This window comes from Nelusetta ayraudi, unplaced genomic scaffold (assembly GCF_046127955.1).
Source record: "Nelusetta ayraudi isolate G7.1 ecotype Tasmania unplaced genomic scaffold, CSIRO-AGI_Nayr_v1 ptg000102l, whole genome shotgun sequence".
In the NCBI taxonomy this organism is placed as follows: domain Eukaryota; kingdom Metazoa; phylum Chordata; class Actinopteri; order Tetraodontiformes; family Monacanthidae; genus Nelusetta; species Nelusetta ayraudi.
The window spans coordinates 457,908-482,500 of NW_027466152.1; the positions used below are offsets into that span (position 1 = coordinate 457,908).

Below are 24,593 nucleotides of genomic sequence, written 5' to 3' on the forward strand. Positions count from 1 at the left end.
CCGGGCTGCCACGCTGTGTATTTCAGCGTGCCTGGCAATCATTATGCCGCATGCATTATTGAAGGCACGCGCCGACTCTGATGCTACACAGCCATTTATCTGGGAGATGCTCGCTTACTGCCTGCCAGAGCTCTGCTTCCCTCTCGCTGACCGGAGCCAATAAATGCCGGGTCGGGCCGGGCCGTCTCTGGCATGGTCCAGCTCCACCTCAACGCTTTGTTTTCAAGAGGCTATCTGGACGCAAAGACGGCTGGTTCAGACTTTAGGCAACCCGATCGGAACCCACGGGAACCCAGAATGACTGGATGTCCTGATTGATTGAGCAATAAAACTGTTATTAAGTGAAAAGAAAAGTGAGGAGTGGGTTGCATGTAGAAAACACAACAACAAACAAACAAATTTACCGCTGCTCCAATGCTGGTTTCCATGGTGGCCTCCTGTTGAAAATATCCTGTTGAAAATTTCTTCTTCTTCTTCTTCTTCTTCTTCTTCTTCTTCTTCTTCTTCTTCTCCTTTCAGCTCCACGCCTTCCTCGCAGTATTTTTCCTCTTCCTCAGCCACTCCGAGAGAAACGGATGTCGTGAGGGAAAACTTTCTCCACGTCTCTCCCTGTTCAGCATTTATTTGCCAGAGCTGCCCACTTGCAGCTTTGATCTGGTGTCACTCATTATCCAGGCACAAATCCATACATTGATTTTTTTTTTTCTCTCTTTTTTGTTCTCTTTCTCTTTTAAACTGACTAATCTGCTGCAGTTTTAGAACCTGATCGCTGCCAATGGCCAGCGTGCGTGCGTGCGTGCGTGTGTGTGCGTGAATGCACGATCATTGGCATTTTGTTCTTATCAGTGTCACGGCTGCGCTGGGCTTTGTTGGGCTCTTGACGTAAGCGGCGGCGGCGGCCGACCAGCTGATAAGGCGGCCCGGCCAGGTGTGTGGGCGTGTTGTCTGATCAAACAAAACCAAAGCGGCTTCCTGGATTTTGTGGCGAAATTCAGAAATAGCACCCGCTGACTGTGTCTTACGTGTGCGTGTGTCCGCAGTCAAAGGGTGAATTCCAATTCCTCCCTTAACCCTCAATCTCAACCCTCAATCTCAAAAATGCACGCTCCCGCAAGGTGCAAGTGCTGTCCCGATTCTCAGAAGGTCAAGTTGAGGGAGGAGTTTAAGGGCTGTATCGCCAAGGCATTGCGTATTTTCGCCAAGACATCCTCGAAAAAGATGGCGATGTCAAAGCGAGCTACAAATGGAAGTATTTTCTTAGTTAATAAAGATATAAATATTACCAAACCATTTTATTGTCTTAGTTTAAGACTTTTTTATGGATTATTGACATTGTTGTTGCGTAACAATTTTTTTTTTTACTTCACGAGGTTTGACAACCGGACCGGCGGTCCCGGCTTCACGTTACTTGTGTAGTTCGTTGTGTAGCGACGCAGGACTTCTTCCTTTTTCGCCGTCTTTTTCTTTTTCTCCTTCTTCTTCGTCGTCGTCTTCTTGACAGACTGGACGTAGCTTTGGCGTAAGGCCGCCGCCCACAGTCTGAAGACGTAACTGCACTTCAGGGGTGTCCCATTTCTAAGCCCTTACATTTATTTTTGAGGGCCAAGATTGAGGGCCAAATATTGAGGGTTAAGGGAGGAATTGGAATTGGCCCTATGGGCCCTATGGGCGCAATGCCTTCTGGGTAGCCCTTACTGCCAAGGGTTGTGCTGGAGAATCTCAATATTGAGGGCGATACAGCCCTTAAACTCCTCCCTCAACTTGACATTCTGAGAATCGGGACAGCACTTGCACCTCGCGGGAGCGCGCATTTTTGAGGGTTGAGATTGAGGGTTAAGGGAGGAATTGGAATTGGCCCAAAGACTGTCACACGAGTCTACCAACTTTTTTTTTCTTCAGTTTTTTGTGATTGTTGTGTTTATTGTAGAAAAGAAAAGTCAAGGTTGTAATTGGATTTATTAGCTCTCAGCTGTAGGCGCTTCCAGGCCGTCTGCACCTCCTGCTGTCGTCTTCTTTCTGCTGTTGTTGTTTTTCGGGACGAGTCACCAGTTCATGGCAGGGCCACACTGAGTCAAACTCTCACTCACACTTTGCACGGACACTTTGCAGTTACTGGTGGGCCTCACATGCATCACATCTTTGGACTATGGGAGGAGCCTGAGGACATGCAAAACTCCATGCGCACACACTCACACACACACTCACAGAAACACCCTGGGTGGCAGTGGAGGCGTCAGACCGCTAACCGCAGCGCCTCGTAATTTCCTGAGACTCTTAAAAAGAAAAATCATTATAAAAAGAGGAAACTGCCCGAAAGAAACTCGACTCAAGTCCCACGACTCCAATCTCTGGGTTTGTCGAGGATGCATCACACTGTAGGCAGCGTTGGTACACAAAAACAGATGTCTCCGACTTGCCTGTGTGTGTGTTTGTGTGTTTCAGTTTAACACCCACCATTATCATCGAGACAAATGAAGAAGATCCATGTGTTGTGTTGTGTTGTTCTGCTGGTGTGTAGGAGGTTTTGTGTTCTGACGGCTGGTGGGGTTTGTGTGTGTCTGTGTGTGTGTGTGTGTGTGTCTGTGTGTTTGATCCAAGCAACAGGAAGTAGCTGTAGAGCTCTGTGGAGACGCTTCATTAAAAAGCACACAGCCTGTTTAGTCAAATGTGATCACAATGTGACGCCCCGGCCGAGCCGCTCTGTGTGTGTGTGTGTGTGTGTGTGTGTGTGTGTGTGTGTGTGTGTGCGTGTGTGTGTGTGTGTCAGCAGGAAGAAGAGAGGGAAAAAAGAAAAGAGAGAGAGGCTTCCATAAAATGCTCAACATGCCAGAGACTGCCCTGTGATGTCAGAGAGAGAGAGAATTAGTGTGTGTGAGAGAGAGAAAGTGGGAGGGGACCTGAGGAGCAGAGAGAGAGAGAGGGAGAGAGAGAGAGTGGGAGTGAGATAGAGGGAGTGAGAGAGTGGCAGCCGGAGGGCAGAGTGGAGCTCAAACGGAGCGAGGAGCAGCAGAGTGAGAGACGGAGAGTGAATGTGAGTGGCGGAGGAGAGGGAGTGAAGTCTGGAGTGAGACTGGAGTGAAGTCTGACCAGAGGATCCAGGTTGGTCTGCCGTCGTCTCTCAGTAGTTCTGCCTCCACTTGTTGTCTTCCTTTAGATGTACAACCTTATACTGTACTGTACTGTACTGTACTGTACAACACACACACACACACACACACACACACACACACACACAGAGGAGCACAACGAGTCCGGAGCAGAGTGCCGCTGATGTGTAGGAGCTCTTGTTGTTGTTGTGGTGTGTTGTTGTTGTGTGTTGTTGTGCAGCGTCAGCGAGGTTTTTCTTTATTGTCGAGTGTTTTCCTGACAAGTTCACTGACTGTGCGCCGCATGTGTTAATAAACTGTGCACAGTTGTGCAGCGCTCAGCTGGTGAGTGTGTGTGTGTGTGTGTGTGTGTGTGTGTGTGTGTGTGTGTGTGTGTGTGTGTGTGTGTCTGTGTCTGTGTGTGTGTGTGTGTGTGTGTGTGTGATCTCTCCGGGCATGTGTTTATATAAGATCGTTGTTGGCCTGTAAGCTGGCCTGTGGGTATGTTTCTGTGAAAGTGTCTGTGTGTGTGTGTGTGTGTGTGTGTGTGTGTGTGTGTGTGTGCTGGAGGAGTTTCAGTGTTTATCAAGTGGCACTGATGTATGGAGACTCCTGCTCAGCAGCCTTTAACTGAATGGAGCAGATGGCACTGGCTGCGTCTGTTCCCTCTCACAGCCCATTGTGTGTGTGTGTGCGTGTGAGAGTGTAGCTGTGTGTGTGTGTGTGTGTGTGTGTGTGTGTGCGTGGTTGTGTTTATGCCTGGCGTGTGCGGAGGATGTATAAATGTTTGCGTTCTTGCATCAAATGAGATGCTCTGAGTGGATTGTGCAGCTCGAGTCCTTGAATGTTCAGCGGCTTTCGTAAATGGAGAGAGAGAGAGAGAGAGAGAGAGAGAGAGAAGAGAAAGAGGGAGAGAGAGAGAGAGAGAGAGAGACGGAGAGAGAGAAGAGAAAGAGAGAGAGGGAGAGAGAGAGAGAGAAAAAAGAAAGAAGAAGCCATAAATGATTTTCTCACGTCTTAGGAATGGATTTCGAAATCAAGACTGGAGTGGATTTTTGATTTATTTTTCATGTATTTTTCCTCCTCATTCATTCTGTCACTGCTTGTGCAGGTTGCTGCTAATTAGGTCTTGTGTTTGTGTTGTTGGTCGGCGGCCAGTGTGCACACAGTGTGACCATGTGGCTCTCTGGCTGCGTCCCTCCGTCTCGCCGCTTCATCGCTCTCACTCGCTGGGTGTTATTATCGTTATCGTTGTTAATATTATTGTTATTACCGTTGTTATGTTGTTTCTCCGCCGCCACATTAGACTCCTTCCATCATCACTGTCTTTCTTGTTTCTGCATTTCCTCAAACCCAAGTCAGCCGTTGAATGTGAGACGAGGAAGTGCTTGGTTAAGCCAAGCGACACCTGCGTGCACATGCAGGCCGTGTGGTGTTGAATCAGTCGCCTGCACCGTCATTGGTTCTTTCATCGTTCTTTAGCCCCGCCCCTGCTCCTCCTCTCCAGCCAACCGCTGGCCGCCATCCCCACAGTCGCCAGGGCGTTTGCCGGCACCTGGCGTATGTGTGTGTGTGTGTGTGTGTGTGTGTGTGTGTGTGTGTAGGTGTGCGTGTGTGAGTGAGTGTGTACATGCATTAGTCACAATTCATTCTTAAAAACAGCGTCACACCTCGGCTTCCTTGTTTTTGTTTGTCTCCTCCTTCTTCTTCTCCTCCTCCTCTTTCTTCTCCTTCTCCTCCTCCCCTGCATCGATAATGAGGCTGCACTCCTGTCAGAGTGAGAGGGATTAAAACATGCATGAGGTTACGTCTGAGTGCGCGGACGCTCCCTCGGGAACCCTGCACTATAAATAACTCCTCGCTCTCTCTCTCTCTCTCTCTCTCTCTCTCTGTCTCTCTCTCTCTGTGTGTGTGTGTGTGTGTGTGTGTGTGTGTGTGTCTGATCCATGGGATCCAGGAGGAGTGCAGGGACAGAGGGCCACAGAGGGATGGGTGGATGGATGGATGGAGGGAGGGAGGGACTGAGGGATGGATGGATGGATGAAGGGAGGGAGGGAGGACAGGGAAGAGGAGGCAGAAGGCCGGGTGTTCCACCAGCCTGGTGGGGCTGGTGTCAGTTTTCGGAGGGTTCAGCCAGAGTTTACGTTGTCGTGCCTGTGATGGGAAAACCTCTCATCTCCTCAGCGTTCTATCAGAGCACACACACACACACACACACACACACACACACACACACACACACACACACACACACACACACAAAAACAAAGTCAGAGGTCTCACTCTCGATCATCATCATCGTCATCCTCATCATCACCATGATGGGGATTTTGGGGGCTTTACTGTGGACGGGAGGTGATGAAGCTCCCAGTGAAGCAGCCGGCGGTGCCTGTGGCGGCTGCTCAGGCTGTGGCTCAGCGGTAGCTGCAGCTCAGCCAGCTAAGCAAATATTGGTTTTCCAGAGTAAAAATTAAAAAAACAAAAAACAAAACACACAGGAAAAAGCAGAAGCAACAGAGTGTGATTTTGTTCGTGCAACGGCTGCAGATCCAGTCTGGAGCTCCATCATATCATCATCATCATCACAGTTGATTACTGTTCCTGGTTCAACGGGGACGATGGTGATGATGGTGATGATGATGATGCAGCCACTGAAAATACACCTCCCTTCTTTTAAATGCAAATGTAAATGTTGATTGCTGTCAGATGTTGGAACCTATTTTGTCTCATTGGTTTTGAAGAGAACTTCCTTTGCAGTCATTTGGTTTTTTTTCTCATGAATATTGAGACACACTGTAAGCGCACGTGCATGTGCACATGGGTGCTCTCCGCTCTCCTCTCTCGCTTCGGATGGCCAGCTGGGAGCTTGCGTGTCAACTCACCGAGCTGTTTGGTGTAAACAGGCTCCTGGTTCCTGTCACTCTCAGAGCCGGCGTCATGCAGTTCGCACATGCAGCAGCAGCAGCGGTGGTGGCGGCGGCGGCAGCGCCGGCAATGTGATCCTATCTGACCATGTTGGCCCAAACCAGGAAGTGCTGGTGGGATGTGACATCTGTTTCCTCACAGGCTGCCGGCTCATCCTGCGTCAGTCTGACTGCCAAAGTGCAGCAAAGTATAAATGTTGACGTTGCCGCAGTCGGCTTTGATAGAAACGAGTCGAAATCACTTCATCAGTGAGACTGTGTGTCTCTAAGATCACACCTGTGAAAAGTGGGAAAAAAATGAAAAGATGACTTTTTTTTTTGTTTTGTGTGTGTGTGTGTGTGTGTGTGTGTGTCGCTCCACAATCACCACCTGCGATGAGCTCCTTCCTGTTTGCATCATGTCCAAACTGTTTTTCTGCGCCTTATGGAACACGAATCGAAGGGTCAAAGGTCAAGTAGCTGGATTGTTTCAAACATGATGGTGATTCATATCATATCCAGGTTCCATGAGTTTGAGTTCTTATCAGGACCGTTAGAGAGAAGGTAGAACCAGAGAGTTTTTATTGTTTTCTTTGTCTTTCAGTAGGTTTTAATTGACGCCCCAGTCGCTTTTGTTTGCATTAGCCGGCCTCCCTTCTTGCAGGTTGTGTATTATAAGTTGTTTGTTTGTTTGTTTGTTTTTGCGGATCGGTTCCAAGTATGCCTGTCATTGCAACAACAAAGCAACAAATCCTGCGCAGATCACAAATGAGTTGCAGTTCATTAGAGGAGCCGCAGTAAACGTGTGTATTTTTGGTGCAAAGTTGTTGGTTTTGTGTGTGTGTGTGTGTGTGTGTGTGTGTGTGTGTGTGTGTGTGTGTTGGGGTAGTGGGGGGTCGCAATTGGCAAAACAAACAAGCCTTTGTGAAGCCTGTTGTACATTTACTGAGTCAGGCAATTGTTGTTGGCGTGGAGAGCGAGCGCTCCGCTGACACGCACGGAGCCGAGCGCGAAGGGGAAAAGACTGTATGGGAAAATACACGGCAGAAAAGATGTTAATTAAGGTGATTGTTCATGGTCGTTTAGCGCTCGCTACCAAAATAGCGCCGGCGCAGCGGAGCTTCCCATTGGCCGGCCAGGTGAAGGGTGGCGCTGTGTTTGGAGTGCACTGACCCAACACGGGGGTTTTGTGTGCATGACCCTGCTGTTTACTGCCTATTACTGGATGCAAACTGTTTACAGACGTGTGTGTGTGTGTGTGTTTGTGTGTGTGTGTGTGTCAGTGCATGCTTGTACGGCGAAAGTGGGGTGCTTTGTTTGGGGCAGCGCTCTTGATTGGCAGCGATTGTTGGGAGTGAGAAGGACAAACAGCGGCGCTTTCCAGCTCCCTGCCGACCCAATGGAAGAGAAAACAAAGCAGCCGCTGGGTCAGAGGGCCCGAGTCAGAGTCACTTCGTCTCACACACGCACACACACACATACACACACACACACACACACACACACACACACACACACACTCACACACCTGACTGCTTGCAGGTCATGGCTAGATGTTTGTCTTGTAAATGCACAAAACCAGCTGTTGCTGCTTTTTCTGTGATTCATTTGCAGCTTTTTTAATGAAATGTGTTTGATTGGTCTAAAGTTGTGCCTTTGTCTAGTTGTTTGTGGGTTTTGTTGTTGTGGCACTGTCGCAGTCAATGCCACCAGCACATCACATCTTTGTGTGTGTGTTTTACTGCCGTCTGGCTGCAGTTTGCAAAAAGCAGAAACTTTCCAAAGCGAAGCTCCTTGAAGCTCCGGCTGATGGAAACAAGTTTCAGCCCCAAAGTTTCTGCACGTTTGTGCTGTAATCGCCTTCTGTGTGTACACACACACACACACACACACACCGTGTAGACGCACTGCTGACCCACTTTTATGGCATTTGTCCGTTGCCATACTACAAACACGGAAAATTCCTTTCATTTCCTGCACATGAAATTACACCACGCTGTATTTAATAAAGGGAGATTAAAAGAATCTCCTGGGGGACGTCAGACAGCTTGACCCCGCTCGCAAAAAAAGTTCTATTGGATTCAAATTTCAAGATCTGCCAAAGAAAAAAACTCATTTCCACTGTCCAGTTGTTTCAAATGCCCTCCAACGAGTCCTTACATGCACAGTGATACAATACCCACACACACAGCAGTGAAGCACCAGCATGTCTGACTGGGCCACACCCTTTCTCCCCCTCTCCCCTCCCCCCTCCACTGGTCCCGATGGGTGGTGTTAAGTTTCTTCCTGCTCTGAAAACCTGCCCAGTACCAAAGATTTCATTGGCTCCCTCAGCCACTCACTGCAACTCCATGGCCTCCCTCATTGGTCAGTGGACCAGAGCCAGGACCTCCACCATAGGCAGCAGGAGATGCTCTCCTTGGCTTCTTCTTTATTTATTTTTTTCATTTTTTGTTTAAGGATGCGGAAGAGGAGCCGAGGGCTCGGCCAGCGTCTCCCTCAGAGAACTTATTGATCGGCAGAGACTCCACTTTCCCACTTTCCAGCCATGGGGCCTCCACTGCTCAGTCTGGGTGTCCGGTTTAGAAGATTTTCTTTTTTCTCTCGCAGGACGACTTGGAGAATTTGTACAAACTGTCAGCAGCTGCAACTCACACTGGTTTGTTGTCACTCTGAAATTGGCAGAATGTGAATCTTAATACAATTACAATAAACAGTGTGTTGTCAGCGGCGTTGTGAACAGTTGCAGCCTGCCCCGGTGTGTGTTGCCTTGTGTTGTGAGCTTGTGCCACTCCCTGCATGCATGTGTGTGTGTGTGTGTATGTATGTGTGTGTGTGTGTGTGTGTGTGTGTGTGTGTGTGTGTGTGAGCTCTCGTGTTGTTTGCTGGTTTCTGGGAAATAATCTTATTGCATTAATGCATTCAGCAGAAGAGCTGGTGCTGTAATATTATTTCCCGAGTCGGCTCCAAATTTGAATAAACGTCGAACCGCCAACATCGTGTTGAGCAGCCAGACCTGGCTTATCTTTCGCAAGATTGTTGCTAATATTATTTTTGCGTTTTCTTTGAAGTCTGGCTGGTTTGCTTTTAAGGCTTCTCATACAACTTTAAAAGTTGACAATGAAGTCGCTAATCAGAAGAAAGTGGTGTGTAGATGTTGGCTGTTTTTTCAGGTGTTTTATGGCTGCAAGCAAACAAATGTTGAGTCTTTGGCTGTTGGGTTGAAAGCCTCAGCAGATTTCATTTGATCTGTCAATGCAAATTCTATTTTTTTTTGTCTGTATCACAATTTTACTCATACAGCACAAGGGTCTGAGGTCAGAGGTCAGCCTTGTTCGCCCCTGCTTGGCCTGTTTCTCACCGTCCCGCACGCTCCTAACAGGAATCAGACACTGTTAAGCCCGAATGTGAAACATGCCAAACGCTGGTTTATGCAGTCGGTGGCCACCGGGCGAAATAAGATTTGAGGGGGCGTGTCTGCAAATCCTCGCTGCAGAAACCCGTGTTGTTGCTCTCTGTTGTCGTGTTTCGACCCTTCCACTCCGTGTTTCATCTGCACGTTTGAATTGGTGAAGTCTGGTGCAAATTGTGTGTATATTCTCTGCACATACAAATTTGTACTAATGTATATAATCTGTACTAATACATATGTACAGTATCTTAGCCAGAACAGGCTGGAGTCAGTGGTTATCCATCAGCTTGAAGCTGCTGATCTGAGTCCAGCGTGCAGCAGACACGGCCGACTGGGTCGTCCACACGGCTGATGTAACCAGTGTCCACGTGTCTTACTTTGGAGCAGAGGTGCTTTGGCTGCTGGCAACAAAAAACATATTGAACTCTTTGGTTCGCAAATTAATGATGTAATCGCTTCTATAAACAGATCTTCCAAGAAGGAAGTTACAGGAATTTTAGTTTCTTCTTCCAACTCTTATCTTTCTCTCTTCTTCTTCTTTTTTTCAAGAAGACGAGGCTGTGTTGCTGCTCCTGGCACTGAAATGTCATTTTCTTCCTGCAAATTTTGGAACGCCACAAATATCGAGGCCAAAAGGTCTTGATGTGTGTGTGTGTGTGTGCGTGTGTGTGACCATGTCACCTCCTCTCCCTCCTCACGCAGTGGACGTGAGCACGGCAGCGCTGCCCATGCAGGTGCCCACTGCAGCCACAGCCATCCTCCCCATGGACCTGCGCGTTGTGGACCACCACCACCACCACCACCACCACCTCCAGCCGCCCTTCGGACTGGTCTCCCAGCCCCACCCTGCGGCGCCCGCCTCCGCAGCCCCCACCGAGCCCACCCGCGGCTCCGTCATCGGTAAGCGTGCGGCGCTCTCGGCGGGGAAAAAACGTCTCATCTGGGTTTTTGTTTTGTTTTTTTTTCGTTTTTTTCATTTTTGTATTTAGAGCGCTCGCTCTTCAGGAAGTCACAAAAAACTTTTTTCCAGCAGGCCGCCCGGAGCAGCAGCTGCAGCAGGAGCTGGTGGCTCTCAAGCACAAGCAGCAGCTCCAGAGGCAGCTGCTGATCGCCGAGTTCCAGAGGCAGCACGAGCAGCTGTCACGGCAGCATGAAGTCCAGCTGCAGGAGCACATCAAGGTGAGACTTGACACAGCATTGCATGTACACGCATTGGTTTTAATGGTGGTTTAAATTAATCTTGATGCTTGTAAATCCAGCATGAGCATGTGACAAATAAAGTTCTTGAATCGTGACTCTCATAGCTCCATTTGGACTCTTTTTTTTTACCGAGTCCATTGTCTGTGAGAAGGCTGGCGTCGTTCGTGCATTTGTCACCAAAAAAGAGAATCGAGTATCAGCAGGAATGAGAGAAAAGGTTTAGTCTGGTTCAGAGACAGCAGGAGGCAGAGCTGCAGGCTGCCCAGGTTACAAATGTTGAGCTTCAGCGAGTCGGGAGTCCGATGCTGAGGCGATGAAAGCAGGGAGGCCAGAAGAAGACAGACGCTGAGGTTGGCGGTGGAAGGCAGGAAGAGCAGAGAGGAGAAGTTAGTTGGTGTGAGTGAAAGAGGAAGCAGAGGACTGGAGGGTCAGATGGAGGCAGATGAAGAAGAGGAGCCGTTTCTCACACCTTCTTTCTCTCTCTCTCTCTACTCTCTCTCTCTTTCGCTCTCGCTCTCGCTCTCTCTCGCCCTCTCCCTCACCAGCACCAGCAGGACCTGCTGGCGCTCAAACACCAACAGGAGCTCCTGGAGCACCAGAGGAAGATGGAGCAGCAGCGTCACGAGCAGGAGCTGGAGATGCAGCAGCGGGAGCTGAAGATCCAGCAGCTCAAGAACAAGGAGCGAGGACAAGAGAGTGAGTAGCCAATCAGGGCGCGGCCGTCTTCCTGAACACAGCCGGCGTTTGTTGAAGCTCCATAGGATTTCTTTTGGCACAGCAGCTGTCAGAGAGTCTTTTCCCCTAATAGGGTTGGGGTTAATATTCCCACAACTTTCCCGTGGCAGCACCTGTGCTTATGGCCTGGCAGTGAGAACAGCTCGACCTCGCACTCGTTCCGCAGGGAACAAGAGAATCCGGCAGAGCGGATGAGCCGAGAGATTTTTTCTTTTTTTGTAAAAAAAAGAGCCGCTTGTTGACCTCTAGAATGAATGCGTGTAAATGTTCCACTCTTTCCAGAAGACTGCATGAACACATGTAGCTTTAAATTGAAGCGTCTTCATCGTCCTTTGCCAGTTGACTGTAAATGTGAGTGTGTTTCTCAGCACATTCTCGCTCCTGGAACCTTTTATATTATCCTCACGACGCTGCAGCTCTGGAGTCGCTGCTGATGCAAAAGCCAACACACAGCCTGCGTGCGGCCGGGATGGTGCGTCCTAAAAGAGCCACGCGCTCTCCTTTTCCATGGCAGTAAAAGGCATTGAAGTGCCTGGTTTACTGGCCGGGTGGTCAACACACAAACCGTCTGACGGTAGTTTAACTGCTGGAGCCGCCGCACACGGAGCCGGAGACCTCCTCCTCAGCCGCTCTGCAGACGGCGGGCAGAGTGAGCGAGCGAGCGAGTGAGCGAGCCCGCGGTCCGACTGACGTCCGTGGAAAAAGCCCCGGGTTGTAAACAGAGGGAGCTTTTGTTAGGTGCTGCAGTGAAATTCAACAAAAGCCGCTCTCGTAAAGGCCCAGTTTGCTGCAGGAGGAGCCGATACTGCTCAGATACTGTACACTGGGAGCAGACTCTGTACACTGGGAGCAGAGACTACGCTGGGAGCAGACACTGTACACTAGGACGTCAGCGCCTCCACATCGAGCGCACGTCAGCTCGTTGTCTGGGGTTCCATCGGCCTTGGAAATGCACAAAAACCTAAATTGTGCAATGAAAACACCTGAATTTGAAAAAAAAAACTCAAACGTTGATAAAAAAGTTTTGACACTCTCATGAAGAGGAGGTTTTACCGACGTTTCCATTGAGAAATATATTGCAAAAGTGCAACAGATTCACTTTTTTTTTTTCGCATTTACCCGACACAGGACTCATCATATGCAGTCACATGGCCACTGTGATCTTCAAGAAACCCACAGACTTTGCAGATGAACTCTCATCCGTTCATCTTTTTCTCAGTATTGTCGAGGCGACCGCTGCAGTACTGAGAAGTGCACCAACACTCAGCAGGTTTTGGAGCGTCCGTCTCTGTTCCAGCGGAGGTTCTGGCGAGATGAGATTTCACCAGAACTGTCAAGCTGGTGCCTGGAACGCCCTTTCAGTGGAAACAGGCACAGATACTTAATTGAAATTTCCTTAAATACTGCTAAAATATTGATTAGCAAAGACTGCAATGGGAACCGCGGCTCCGGCTTCGTCCTCCACGGTCCTTCGCACGGCCACGCTGAGAAAAGCACAACTGTGCTGCGCTTTTCTATTTTTTTTTTTTATCGTTTCACGCGAGCATCTTTTATTTTCTCCTCCTCGGATTCTTCATGGCTCCCCCTCGCCCTGCCCTCACGCCTCCTGTTATTCTTAGTCTTTCATTCTCTCCTCTCCCTCCGCCTCTACTCCTCCTCCTCCTCCTCCTCCTCCGCCTCCTCTTCCTCCCTGGGCGGCTGTTTGTAGCTGCAGGATTAGATTGGTAATTGAGCAGAGACCAGGAGCGGAGAACACCTCCTGATGTACGGCACGATGCCGCTCTCTCCCGGGAATTCCAGCACAAGCATGATGTCAGATTGCTGCTGGGTCGTGCTTGGCTCTGTCAACAGTCCGTCTGTTGGATGGATGGATGGATGGATGGATGAATGGATGAATGGATGAAAATATAAATAAGTAAATACATTTTTTTGTTTGTGTGTGTGTGTGTGTGTGTGTGTGTGTGTGTCCACCCACCCTCCAGGTGCTGTCGCCAGCACCGAGGTGAAGATGCGACTACAGGAGTTTGTGCTGAACAAGAAGAAAGCTCTGGCTCAGCGAAACCTCAACCACTGTCTGCCCGGCGACCCGCGCTACTGGTATGGGTGAGTGGCTCCGCCCACTGCCGGGTTGCTCCGCCCTCTGTGAAATGTGAAGTGTGTGCATGATTGTGTGTATTATTTTGCAGGCAATAATGATTGTTTGAGCAGATTAAAATTGTGTGTATGGCTTTTTTCACATGGAGGGGGGGGGGGGTGGTAAGAGAAAAAATGCATTTTCTAAAATTCAGGACACATTTCTGTAAAAATGAGAGAAAAAACAGCTTCTTACGTGTTTGTTTCTGCTGTCTTCCTCGTAGGAAAACTCAGCACAGCTCCCTGGACCAGAGTTCTCCTCCTCAGACGGCTCTGTCAGCGTACACTCACCCCATGCTGGGCACCTACGACTCCAAGGACGACTTCCCACTGCGCAAAACAGGTACGACCTACGACCCCGCCACCGTGTGTCCGGGCGAGCGCCGTGATGGTGGATTGTCCCAGTGAGGTCCTGAGACTGGGAGCTGCTGGGTTGACGTTACATCCCTCAGCTTGGAATGCAGAGAACCTTTTCACACACTACATCAATTAGTAGGATTTTGACCTTTGACCTTTGTGTCGCTCTGCTAGAAGTTTGCAAAAAAGGGAAGCGACAATAAACATGTGGAACTTCTGCATGATTGAAGGAAGTGACTGAAGTGTGCAGGTCCGTCCTGAAGTCAATCAAAGGAAATATTGGAGCTGCATCGCCTGCTTCGCGGGCCGTCACTCAGCTGCTCAAAAAAACAAAAGCAAACCTGAAGGCATCCTGAGAAGTGCCTCGCAAACGTGTTAAAACCATGTCTGTCATTCTGTCAGACAAGAGGTCAGACTCTGGAGGTTCCCCCTCTGGCAGCTGGGAGTTTGGAATGTATTTATTTATTGTTCTGGAGCACCAGAGTGCAACAGCAGCAGCAGCAGTAACAGCGGCAGCGGCAGCAGCAGCAGCAACAGCAGAAGCAGCAGCAGCAGCAGTAGCAGCAGCAGCAGCAGCAACGGCAGAAGCAGCAGCAGCAGCAGCAGCAGCAGCAGCAACGGCAGAAGCAGCAGCAGTAGCAGCAGCAGCAGCAGCAACGGCAGAAGCAGCAGCAGCAGCAGCAGCAGCAGCAGCAGCAGCAGCAACGGCAGAAGCAGCAGCAACAGCAGAAGCAGAAGCAGCAGCAGCAGCAGCAGCAGCAGTAGCAGCAGCAGTAGCAGCAGCAGTAACAGTAGCAGCAGCAACAGCAGAAGCAGAAGCAGCAGCAGCAGCAGCAGCAGTAGCAGCAGCAGTAGTAGCAGCAGCAGTAACAGCAGCAGCAGAAGTAGCAGCAGTAGCAGCAGCAGCAACAGCAGCAGCAGCAGCAGCATCATGTCTTCATTCCAGCCCAGAAGAAGTGCGTGGTGTGAGGCCAGAGGTGGACGTGTGGTGCCAGTCTGGAGGAACCGGCGTGTCAACAGACACATTCTTCTGGGTCTGCTGGGCGGATGGACAGACGGACAGGGGGACGGACAGGAAGTGACTGACGATCGCGCCGCGTCACGCATGACGTCCAAGCCGACGCTGACCCCTTTTCTGTTTTCTCTCCTTCTGGATGCGTGTAAATTGGAAATGTGTGTGTGTGTGTGTGGGGGGGGGTGATTGGGGGCGGGTGGGGGTTAGGGGGCGGGGCTTGGCTAAACAGAGCGGCTTTGTTGCGAGTGTGAGAGGCTTTGTGGAGGCGCCTCAGAGAACACAGTGGAGGGGGGGAGAGGGCAGGAAGTCTCTCTGGCACTCATCACCACAGATACACACTTGTCATGTTGACCGACCCACACACATACACACACACACACACACACACACACACACGGAAAAAGCATGTGGCGGCGTCCTGTACATTGAGACCCTGCGAGGAGTCAAACTGTCGCTCTTCCTTCCTGCAGCGGCTTTGGAATTTCCCACAATCCCAACAGAAAGAAGAATTGAACTGTTTTTGTTTTTTGTTTTTTAATTATTGTTATTATTACTATTATTATATTAATTAGATTAATATTATTGGCTTCTCGCGATTCTCTTTTTGTCCTCTCCACCGCCAGCCGGGATTAGATCTGTTTCCTCCCTGCTGTTCCCCTCTGGCTTGGCTGCTCTCGGCCCAGACTCGTCCGTCCGGCCCGCTGACACTGAAAACGCTTTTTAAAATCCTGATCTGAACGACGTCGCCAGTTAAAAGGGGGTTTTTTTTTGCGCACGCGTGACTCAGACCAATTGATTTTGAGCCCTGCGCGGCTTCCTGTTTACTGCTCTCTGGTCTGATCAGCCCTCCGGCCTCGTCGATCTGGTTACACAGCAAGAAATATTCCGTCTTCCTGCTTGTAATTCTTCATGAAAACGCCGCTGTTTTTCCAATGAGGGGATAAATCTCTCACCTCGCTCCACCCCGACGGCCCGCTCTGCCCGACGCTCCATCAATCTGTGTTTCCTGGAAGAGCAGGCTCCTGCATCGATTCCCCGGAATCTTCCTCCTCCCTCTTCCTGGGAAGCGGCGCTCGGCTTCCCTCCTCCAGCTCCACTCCCGTCGCTCAAAACAAAACCGTCGGTCGATATGTTTCGAAGAACCAGTCTTCCCTCTCTCTGTGCTCCCGCTGTGGAAACATTAAGCACCACTTCACACAGACGTTTAATCTGCTATTGACGAGCCATCAGGGCTGCAGCACCGGGACTTTATTTCAAAGTTGTAGCTCCAAAGTTGGAAAAGGTTGTTTTTTTTTTCTCTCTCTCTCTCTTTTTTTTTTTTAAATGAGCAGCAGAAGAGTTGTTGAAGTGCACAAAGGGAAGGAAATTTCACATCAGGACGCCCGGCATGGTCTTCCTGAAGCTGGAAAAAAATCTTTGAAACCATCAGCTGATTGAGCCTCTGCTGTCTCTGCTTCTCAGGAGGAGCTTCAGCTGAATGTTCTCTGCAGCAGGTAGATCAGCTGAACACCTGTGTCCAAACCAGTGGTAGATGGATGGATGGATGGATGGATGAATGGATGGATAGATAGATAGATAGATAGATAGATGGATGGATCGAGGATAGATGGATGGATGGATCGAGGATAGATGGATGGATGGATGGATGGATGGATAGATAGATAGATAGATAGATGGATGGATCGTGGATAGATGGATGGATCGAGGATAGATGGATGGATGGATGGATGGATGGATAGATAGATAGATAGATAGATAGATAGATAGATAGATGGATGGATCGAGGATAGATGGATGGATAGATGGATGGATACATGGATAGACGGATGGATGGATGGATGGATGGATGGATGGATAGATAGATAGATAGATAGATGGATGGATCGAGGATAGATGGATGGATAGATGGATGGATACATGGATAGACGGATGGATGGATGGATGGATGGATGGATAGATAGATAGATAGATGGATGGATCGAGGATAGATGGATGGATCGAGGATAGATGGCTGGATCGAGGATAGATGGATGGATACATGGATAGATGGATGGATGGATAGATAGATGGATGGATAGATAAACAGATAGATAGATAAACAGATAGATAGAAAGATAGATAGATGGCTGGATCGAGGATAGATGGATGGATGGATACATAGATGGATGGATAGATGGATGGATGGATGGATACATAGATGGATAGATAGATGGATGGATACATAGATGGATGGATAGATGGATAAATGGATGGATAGATGGATAGATAGAGCCTGATGACTTTTGGCAGGAAGGATCAGGAAGTGACAAACACTCTTTTACGAATGCCAGTGCAGGAGCGGCTGCAGGCAGAGTGGGAAGTTGTAGACGGGAGAGAGAAAGGGAGAGAAGTGGATGGACAGTGTCAAAGAGGAGAGAGGGAGGAGGAGCTGAAAGAGGGGGGAGGGCGGGGTGAGGTGAGGCCAAACGCCAGCCTCAGCACTAAAGCCAATCTGGCTCCTCTGCAGCCAGTGTGTGTGTGCGAGCGTGCACGTGTGTGTGCACGCCGGGCCTCTTCTGCCCAGTCGGCATTAACACCCTTCAAAGTCACCGCGTCCTGAGGCCGACGCCCCCGCGGCGGAGCACCGGCCAGCGCCCCCCGCCGCCTCGCCTTCCCCGCCCCTCCCGTCGTCTAGCCCCGCCCCCCTCCCTCCTGTCCTCTAGCCCCTCCCCCTCCTGTCATCCCTGCGTTTGTTAGCCAGGAGAAAAAGCCAAGCGCTCGGCTCTCCTGGCGCTCGCCGGAATGTCGACGCCGTGGCCTCAGTTCATCTGATAAATGTTTCCTGTGACGCTTTTAAAGAGCGGCGTCGTGCACTGCACATTAACTGTCGTGCATTTCGGCCTCATGTTGCACCACTTCCTGTCCGCAGTCAAGAGCAAGAAATGCTCGACTGTGGAAAAATAAGACTGGTTTGAACATCAGTATCCACATTTACATGTTGAATATGAAACTAAGATAAACTGTATGTTTATCTAGATTAGGAAGATTTAATCCCAAATGCTGTTTCAAAGGTGTCAAAAGGTCAAATCACTTCAACATCTCCTTGTAGCAGAATAAATTGAAACCTTTGCTTTATTATTTCCTTTCTGATCTGACCCTCTGCCTCCTGCTGCAGCTCCGCTAATGCAGCCCATTTCATTCTCCGGCCACTCAAAGCCTTTTAACTGCACCAGTTGTGAGGAGTGTCCTCCACTTAGAAGGTTTTTTTTTTTCTTTAAATAATTGAGTTTTCGTGACTTCTCAGACTGCGAGCCGCCCGTTCAATTTAAAAGCGCACGTGGAAAAAAGTGCCTCAGACATCAGAAATTTGCGAACCTTTGTGCAGATTGGTGCTGCGACAGACGCGTGTTTTGTTTCCCTCTTGGCTGCATCAGTCTGACTGCTGGAGGTGGTGGAGGCTGCAGGAGGAGCCTCAGGAGGCTCGGCGGCCCACAGTAACGTTTCCAGAGCTGTCGCAGCCGAGCAGCGCCGGTCGCAGAAGGTCAAATCTTTTCTCTGACCTTTGCACAATTCCTGGGATGTGCTGAATGTTTTTTTTTTCCCTCTCATTTCCTTCCTGTCTGACAGCTTTTTTTTTTTTTTGTTAAATCCTCGGAAATGTCGAGGCCTTTACACACACACACACACACACACACACACACACACACACACACACACACACACACACACACACACACACACAGCCGAGCAGACAGACAGACACCAGCAGGGGTTTTTTTGTTAGTTGAAAGGAGGAAATGTCAAGACAACAAGCGGCTAGTTAGTGTAGCTTCATCACTTCATTAAGTGCCACCACCGCCGGCGCTCTTCCATGACGGCTGACCTCCGACCTCCAATCCGTCACCCAACATGCACGGTGTGACCTGCAGGGGACCAGCTCGTTAACCCTGCTGCACAGTCTCCACTCGGCTCGTGCAGTCCAGCCGTTGAGCAGCGCAACAGCGAAACAACAATCAAACAGGGTTGAAATATTTCAGATCTTAAAGGGGCTGAACTGGGTTGGAAATTGAAACATTTTGCATGGTACTTCGAGCTCCGCCTGTGTGGTTTGGAACCTGTTTTAATGATAAATAAAAAGATTGTGATCTTCTCGGCCAGACTTTGACTTTAAGGTGAACCTGTTGCTCTCTCTGTGTCTCGCCAGCCTCCGAACCCAACCTCAAGCTTCGCTCCCGGCTAAAGCAGAAGGTGACGGAGCGCCGCAGCAGCCCGCTGCTCCGGCGGAAGGACCTGCCCATCGCCTCTGCCAAGAAGCGTTCGCTGGATGTGGCCGGTGAGCCCAAGGAGCCACAGTGCTCATTTAAAAACACACAGATAGAATCATATGTTGTAACAGAGTAAAACAGCCTCATTCAGCACCAAGTCACGTCAGCCGCTGCTCTGTTTCTTTGTCTAAGAGCTGTCGCAGTACCAACATTTTTAAAAAAAAGAAGAAAAAAAAAGAAAAAGTTTTTTTTTTTCCAAGCCGTCCCTTCAAGGCAAACCAAGGCCCAGGCCTTTTTAATTAAACCAAATGTAAATTTCACCACCGAGGCGCTGCGACACAGCAAGATTGCCGAACATCAGCCGCATTTCATCCCTGAAAAGTTAAAGTGGCCAAGGTCGCAGCGCATCAGGGGCAAGAAAAACACAAACACAGGAGCACCAACAACAAACAAACAAACAAACAAACAAACAAACAATGTGTGGTGCTCTGCAGAGTCGGCATGCAACAGTGCACCAGGCTCAGGTCCCAGTTCCCCCAACAACAGCTCCAGTAACATCCCCAGCGAGAACGGGGTCACCATCTCCAGCAGCCCCGGAGAGGTAACCAACCGTGTGTGTGTGTGTGTGTGTGTGTGTGTGTGTGTGTGTGTGTGTGTGTGTGACTGCATGACACACAAACATGTGGCTGAGAGAACTCCACAAGGTTGTTGGCGCCCTCCCTCGTTTTGTTTTTTCTATTTTGGTGAACATTTACTGAAGTGTGTGTGTGTGTGTGTGTGTGTGTGTGTGTGTGTTCCCAGGCCTCCCTGCTCCACAGGCTGAGGGACGGCTCAGTCAGCCAGCTGTCTCTCTACACGTCTCCCTCTCTGCCCAACATCACCCTGGGGCTGCCGGCCAGCGGCCCCACCGCCGCCGTGAGTTCACTGCCTCAGAGGATATTTTATTATAACACAGTAGATAACCGGAGACAATAACAAAAACATTTGGAGTGCGTTCGGCAGTATCATCGGTCGTGTGAGTGTGGGTGTGTGAATAATCCCCAATTTGCACCAAAAGGATCGCGGCTGCGCGGCAGATTGTGTCCGTTAAAGTCAGTGTGCAAGTTCACAGCCGGCACGGCGCCGGCGCGGTTCAGAAGCGTCCCAGGAGCGTGAAACCAGGCCACTCTGGCCGTTTTTTTTTTAAATAACATTTTCTCGCTTCACTTTAAATCTGAAACTATAATGAACAAAATGCAGGTATACTTTAAATACCTGCATTTTGTATGATACCAGCAGTTTGCTATATTATTATTTCATTCTTTTTTTACACACAGCCATACTTGAGACACAGTTGGGACGGACAAAAGAGTTTTATTTCACCGTTGTTTTCTTTAAATACACAGCAAACCTGCTGGTTGCAATCCTGTGAACCTGCTCGGAAATGCGTTTGGTGTGGGAGGGTACGGAGTGGTTCCGCGCACGCCCCGCGCACGCTTCTGGTGTAAACTGGGGGTGATGGGATGGAGGGTGTGGCCAGGTTTACGTCTGACCACACACAGCGTCTCTCTCTGACCACCCTCACCGTCCTCTCCTGCAGATGGCGCCGGGGCGCCAGGACGCCGAGAGCCGCCTGGGCCTGCCGGCGCTGCAGCAGGGGATCCCCCTGAGCCCCCCCTTCATGCCCGCCCACCACCTGCCGCCCTACCTGGAGAGGGAGGGGGCTGCCGGGGGAGGAGCGGGAGGCTCGGCTGGAAGCCACAGCCCTCTTCTGCAGCACATGGTGCACATGGTGGAGCAGGGCCACAGCCCCATAGGTCAGTCAGTCAGTCAGTCAGTCAGTCCACCACCAGCGCTACCACAACCCAACTCAACTTTTCTGATGAATGCACCAACTGTTAGTACGAATCAGCCTCATTGTGCTGCAGCTGCTGTTTACATCTGTCAGTGTTTTGAAGTTAATGCTATTTTTCCACCTACGTCTTGATGTTTTCTTTCATCATCATTTCCTCGAGGTTGTAGAGGGCCGCTTTTTTTTTTTCACTGTTGTCTTATTTTCCCAAGATGTGGTACAGGATGCCGGCTTCACTCCTTTCCTCCCCTCTCTTCCCCCCTGCAGTCGGCCTGGGCGGCCTCCCGCTGCACCCGCCCGTCTCTGTCTCCAAACTGGCCCGGGGCCACCGTCCCCTGGGCAGGACCCAGTCGGCCCCGCTGCCCCAGCAGCAGTGCAGTCAGGCTCAGGCCCTGCAGCAGCTGGTGGTCCAGCAGCAGCACCAGCAGTTCCTGGAGAAGCACAAGCAGCAGTTCCAGCAGCAGCAGCAGCAGCAGCAGCACATCATCAGCAAGGTAAGAATGAATCTTTCATTTCTGACCTGCAGAACTCAGAAGTGTTTTCCATCCTTGTTAATCGCACATCCTAACGAGAAAAAAAAAAAAAAAAAAAAACTTAGCCCAGCCAATCAGCTGGCAGCTGCTGTGCTCCGAGTTTACCTCCTCTGACTGGACCTCATTTCCTAAAGGTTTTGGGGCAGCCAGCGCTTTTCTGGTACAGTCTGTTTGAGCTGCACTCACGACCGCCACTCGTTCGAATTATCAATTGCGATGGCAGCAGGAAAGCAGGCGCTCCACATCGTCATTACTTTGCCCCTTTGTTTCCACTCAAGAGTTGCTCACTGCGTGTGTGTGTGTGTGTGTGTGTGTGTGTGTGTGTGTGTGTGTGTGTGTGTGTGTGTGTGTGTGTGTGTGTGTGTGTGTGTGTGTGCGCGTGCGTGCATGCGTTCTGCATTCATGCGTGCATTTTGCGAGCATCCGTCGGCTCTCTCTCGGCGATGCTAACGTGGTTAGCGTCCCAGATGCTAATGAATCAGCCGCCGCTGAAACACGTCTTGGAGGAGTCGTGTCCTGCCTGCATCCGCTGCAGCCGCTCATTCCCGTCCCCCCCCCCAACCCCCGTCGCCGTGGTAACTGCGCTCTTGAGGAGGAAGCGCTCTCCATATACGGTTGCGCAGGAAGTGTGAGTCAGCGCGTGGCTCAGTGTGTGTGTGTGTGTGTGTGTGTGTGTGTGTGTGTGTGTGTGTGTTCAGGAGAGCGCGAGGCGGCGATGACGGGGGGATTTGCATTGTGTGTAGATCGGCTGGTGAAGCTGGAGGTGGCGGCTCGTGTTGGAAGGACTCGTCTTCGTCGCCTCGTCTTGTTGTTCTGTTGGCGAGCGTGAACAGGCTGCCTGGACGGTCCGCTGCTGCCCAGCGCCCTCTCAGGGGACGGTGGGTTGGAGGTGGACATTCACATCCTTGCGGACGTGGCGGTCGCTTTAATTTCATTCGTTCATTTTCGTCCTAAAGATTTTTCCTCATCGAGTCATGTGCTGTCATCCGCCCTGCACTGACTCAGGTAGTGGGTGTGGCTCTTGCCGTCTCTGGACAAAGTTGTCCGTCTCCATTCAGTTAAAGGGCACAGATTGTTGATCATGTTGAGAGGGAACTGCAGAAACCCAGAGCAAAGTTACAGTAGGTGCATCAGATAGACTCGCATTCATGCACCTGTTGCAGTTTCCGCTGTTCATTGCAGGTGCCTGATGCATTTCAAAATGACAAACGCAGACTTGCACATCAATAACACAATGAATGCTGCGTCGCCACCCCAATCCTTCACCTCTCAGAGTGTCTCCGTCTCAAATCAAAAGTCCTCAAACCAGGCCAGAGGCCTTGGAAGTGCTTTGCAGCAGCTCAGTGTGACCGGACCAGAGTTCCCTCACAGCAGCAGCACAGTGACGAGACAGCGAGGCCAGAAATCACAACAGCACAGCAACACTGACCACAGGAGTGACGCTTTTTAAGTTATTATTACTACTACTATTATTATTATTACTGTGGTTACTATTGCAAACAGCATGTGATTTTCCCAATATTTCTTTTGAAATTCTAGCATAATTCCTTGCTTAATTTTTGCATCAGATTAGAAGTTGGTGAAAGTTTCCCCCCCTCCCCTGAAGGACACAACAGCATCATTATGGTCTGGTTCCAACTGTAAGACTATTTAAAAGTCATATTATTCATATTATAAGAATTCAAACAAATGTCTCATTGTTAAATGATTGAATTTTTCAATTCATGGGCTCCAGGAAAAGCCCAAAGGACAAACTGTTCCCGTCCCCAACAAAGACATCATCAAGCACCAGTTGGTGCATTTATTCAAAAACCTTCATTAGATTTCCGCCATCGACGTTTCTCATCTCGATGGATTATTTGTGGGTTTTTCTCTGCTCTACTTGTTGGAGAAAAAAACCAAAAAACTCTCCCCTTGTGGAAACCCAATCCACGTGCATTGTGGGAGATGCGTTTTTTTTTTTTTAATGAGCTACAACTGAAGACGAGAACTTCAGCTTCCAGACTTGACTCTGGAGATTGTGCACACCGACTCGCAGTGCACTAAAAGAATACAGGAGCAAACTAACGAGTCATTTGTCTGTGTGTGTGTGTGTGTGTGTGTGTGTGTGTGTGTGTGTGTGTGTGTGTGTGTGTGTGTGTGTGTGTGTGTGTGTGTGTGTCTTCTCCTCCAACTGTTGCAATGATCCAGTTTGTCCTGCGGGCGGCTGATGGTGGCAGTCCCTCTCCTCCTCCAAGATGCAATATACATAAATTTTGTGTCCCCGGCTGCTCTTTTGTTTTGGCACACAAGAATGCAGAAAAATTGTTTTGTCCTCCAGATGGCAGTGGGTCCTTTCGTAGCGCGTGCAGGAGAGGCTGTTGAGTTTTTTTTTGTTGTTGTTTTCTTCTTCTTTTTATGTCTGTTCTTGGGGGATTTCTTTCTCTTTTTCTAAAAGTCTCCCTGAAGGAAACGTTGTTCATTTCCTCTCCATAAAATCAGATGCGTGGAAGATAATCCTGTGTACGCACCCTCTGCCACTTTGTAAAGGCTGAAAGACAGAGTGTGAGCATGCAGGGTGGGCTGTGATGTCACAGCAGCTCTCCACTTGTTTACAGTCTATTGCTGCTCTGCCGGCTTTTATTCACCATCACTGCAGGATATGCAGTGTTGGAAAACACCAGTCATGTGACCCCTACCCTGCCAAGTCAAACTCACTGAAGTCTGCAGGTCTAAAAAGAGCAAAGTTTTGATATTAATAGTGAAGCCCTTTGGCAACGAAATGAAATTTAAAAAAAAAAAGGGGGGGGGAAATGAAGATTTTTTTTTTTTTTATGTTACCGCCTCTGAGTCAGCATGTTGCTGTGCACGTCGTCGTTGCTCAGAGAAACAAGGGCGGCGACGAGAGTCGACTGGTGTCAAGCATTCGCAGAGACACGAGCTCCTTACCACCTCCTCCCTCACCTCCTCCTCCTCCTCCCTCACCTCCACCCCCTCCTCCTCCTCCTCCTCCAATCAGCTCTCGGCTGATTCAACAGGCTCTGCTGTCCTCAAGTTCTTTCCTTCTTTTAAAAATGAAAACAACAATAGAAAAACACACAGAGAGGAGACAGAGGGGGAGAGAGGGGAAGAGCGGGGTGTGAGGGAGGGAGGGAGGAGCAGTGG

The 24,593-nt window shown here is 49.7% G+C and overlaps 1 protein-coding gene across 1 annotated transcript in view; it reads left to right on the forward strand.

The window, feature by feature from the left end:
• hdac4 (histone deacetylase 4) overlaps positions 1 to 24,593 on the forward strand; it is a 90,327-nt gene that overhangs the window by 37,216 nt on the left and 28,518 nt on the right. Inside the window, exons 3-12 of the mRNA XM_076048461.1 lie at positions 10,104 to 10,301; positions 10,435 to 10,580; positions 11,147 to 11,297; positions 13,319 to 13,439; positions 13,694 to 13,812; positions 19,025 to 19,153; positions 19,580 to 19,686; positions 19,887 to 20,000; positions 20,665 to 20,881; positions 21,184 to 21,410. Of these exons, the coding sequence (XP_075904576.1) occupies positions 10,104 to 10,301; positions 10,435 to 10,580; positions 11,147 to 11,297; positions 13,319 to 13,439; positions 13,694 to 13,812; positions 19,025 to 19,153; positions 19,580 to 19,686; positions 19,887 to 20,000; positions 20,665 to 20,881; positions 21,184 to 21,410 (1,529 nt within the window). The remainder of the gene's footprint in view (positions 1 to 10,103; positions 10,302 to 10,434; positions 10,581 to 11,146; positions 11,298 to 13,318; positions 13,440 to 13,693; positions 13,813 to 19,024; positions 19,154 to 19,579; positions 19,687 to 19,886; positions 20,001 to 20,664; positions 20,882 to 21,183; positions 21,411 to 24,593) is intronic.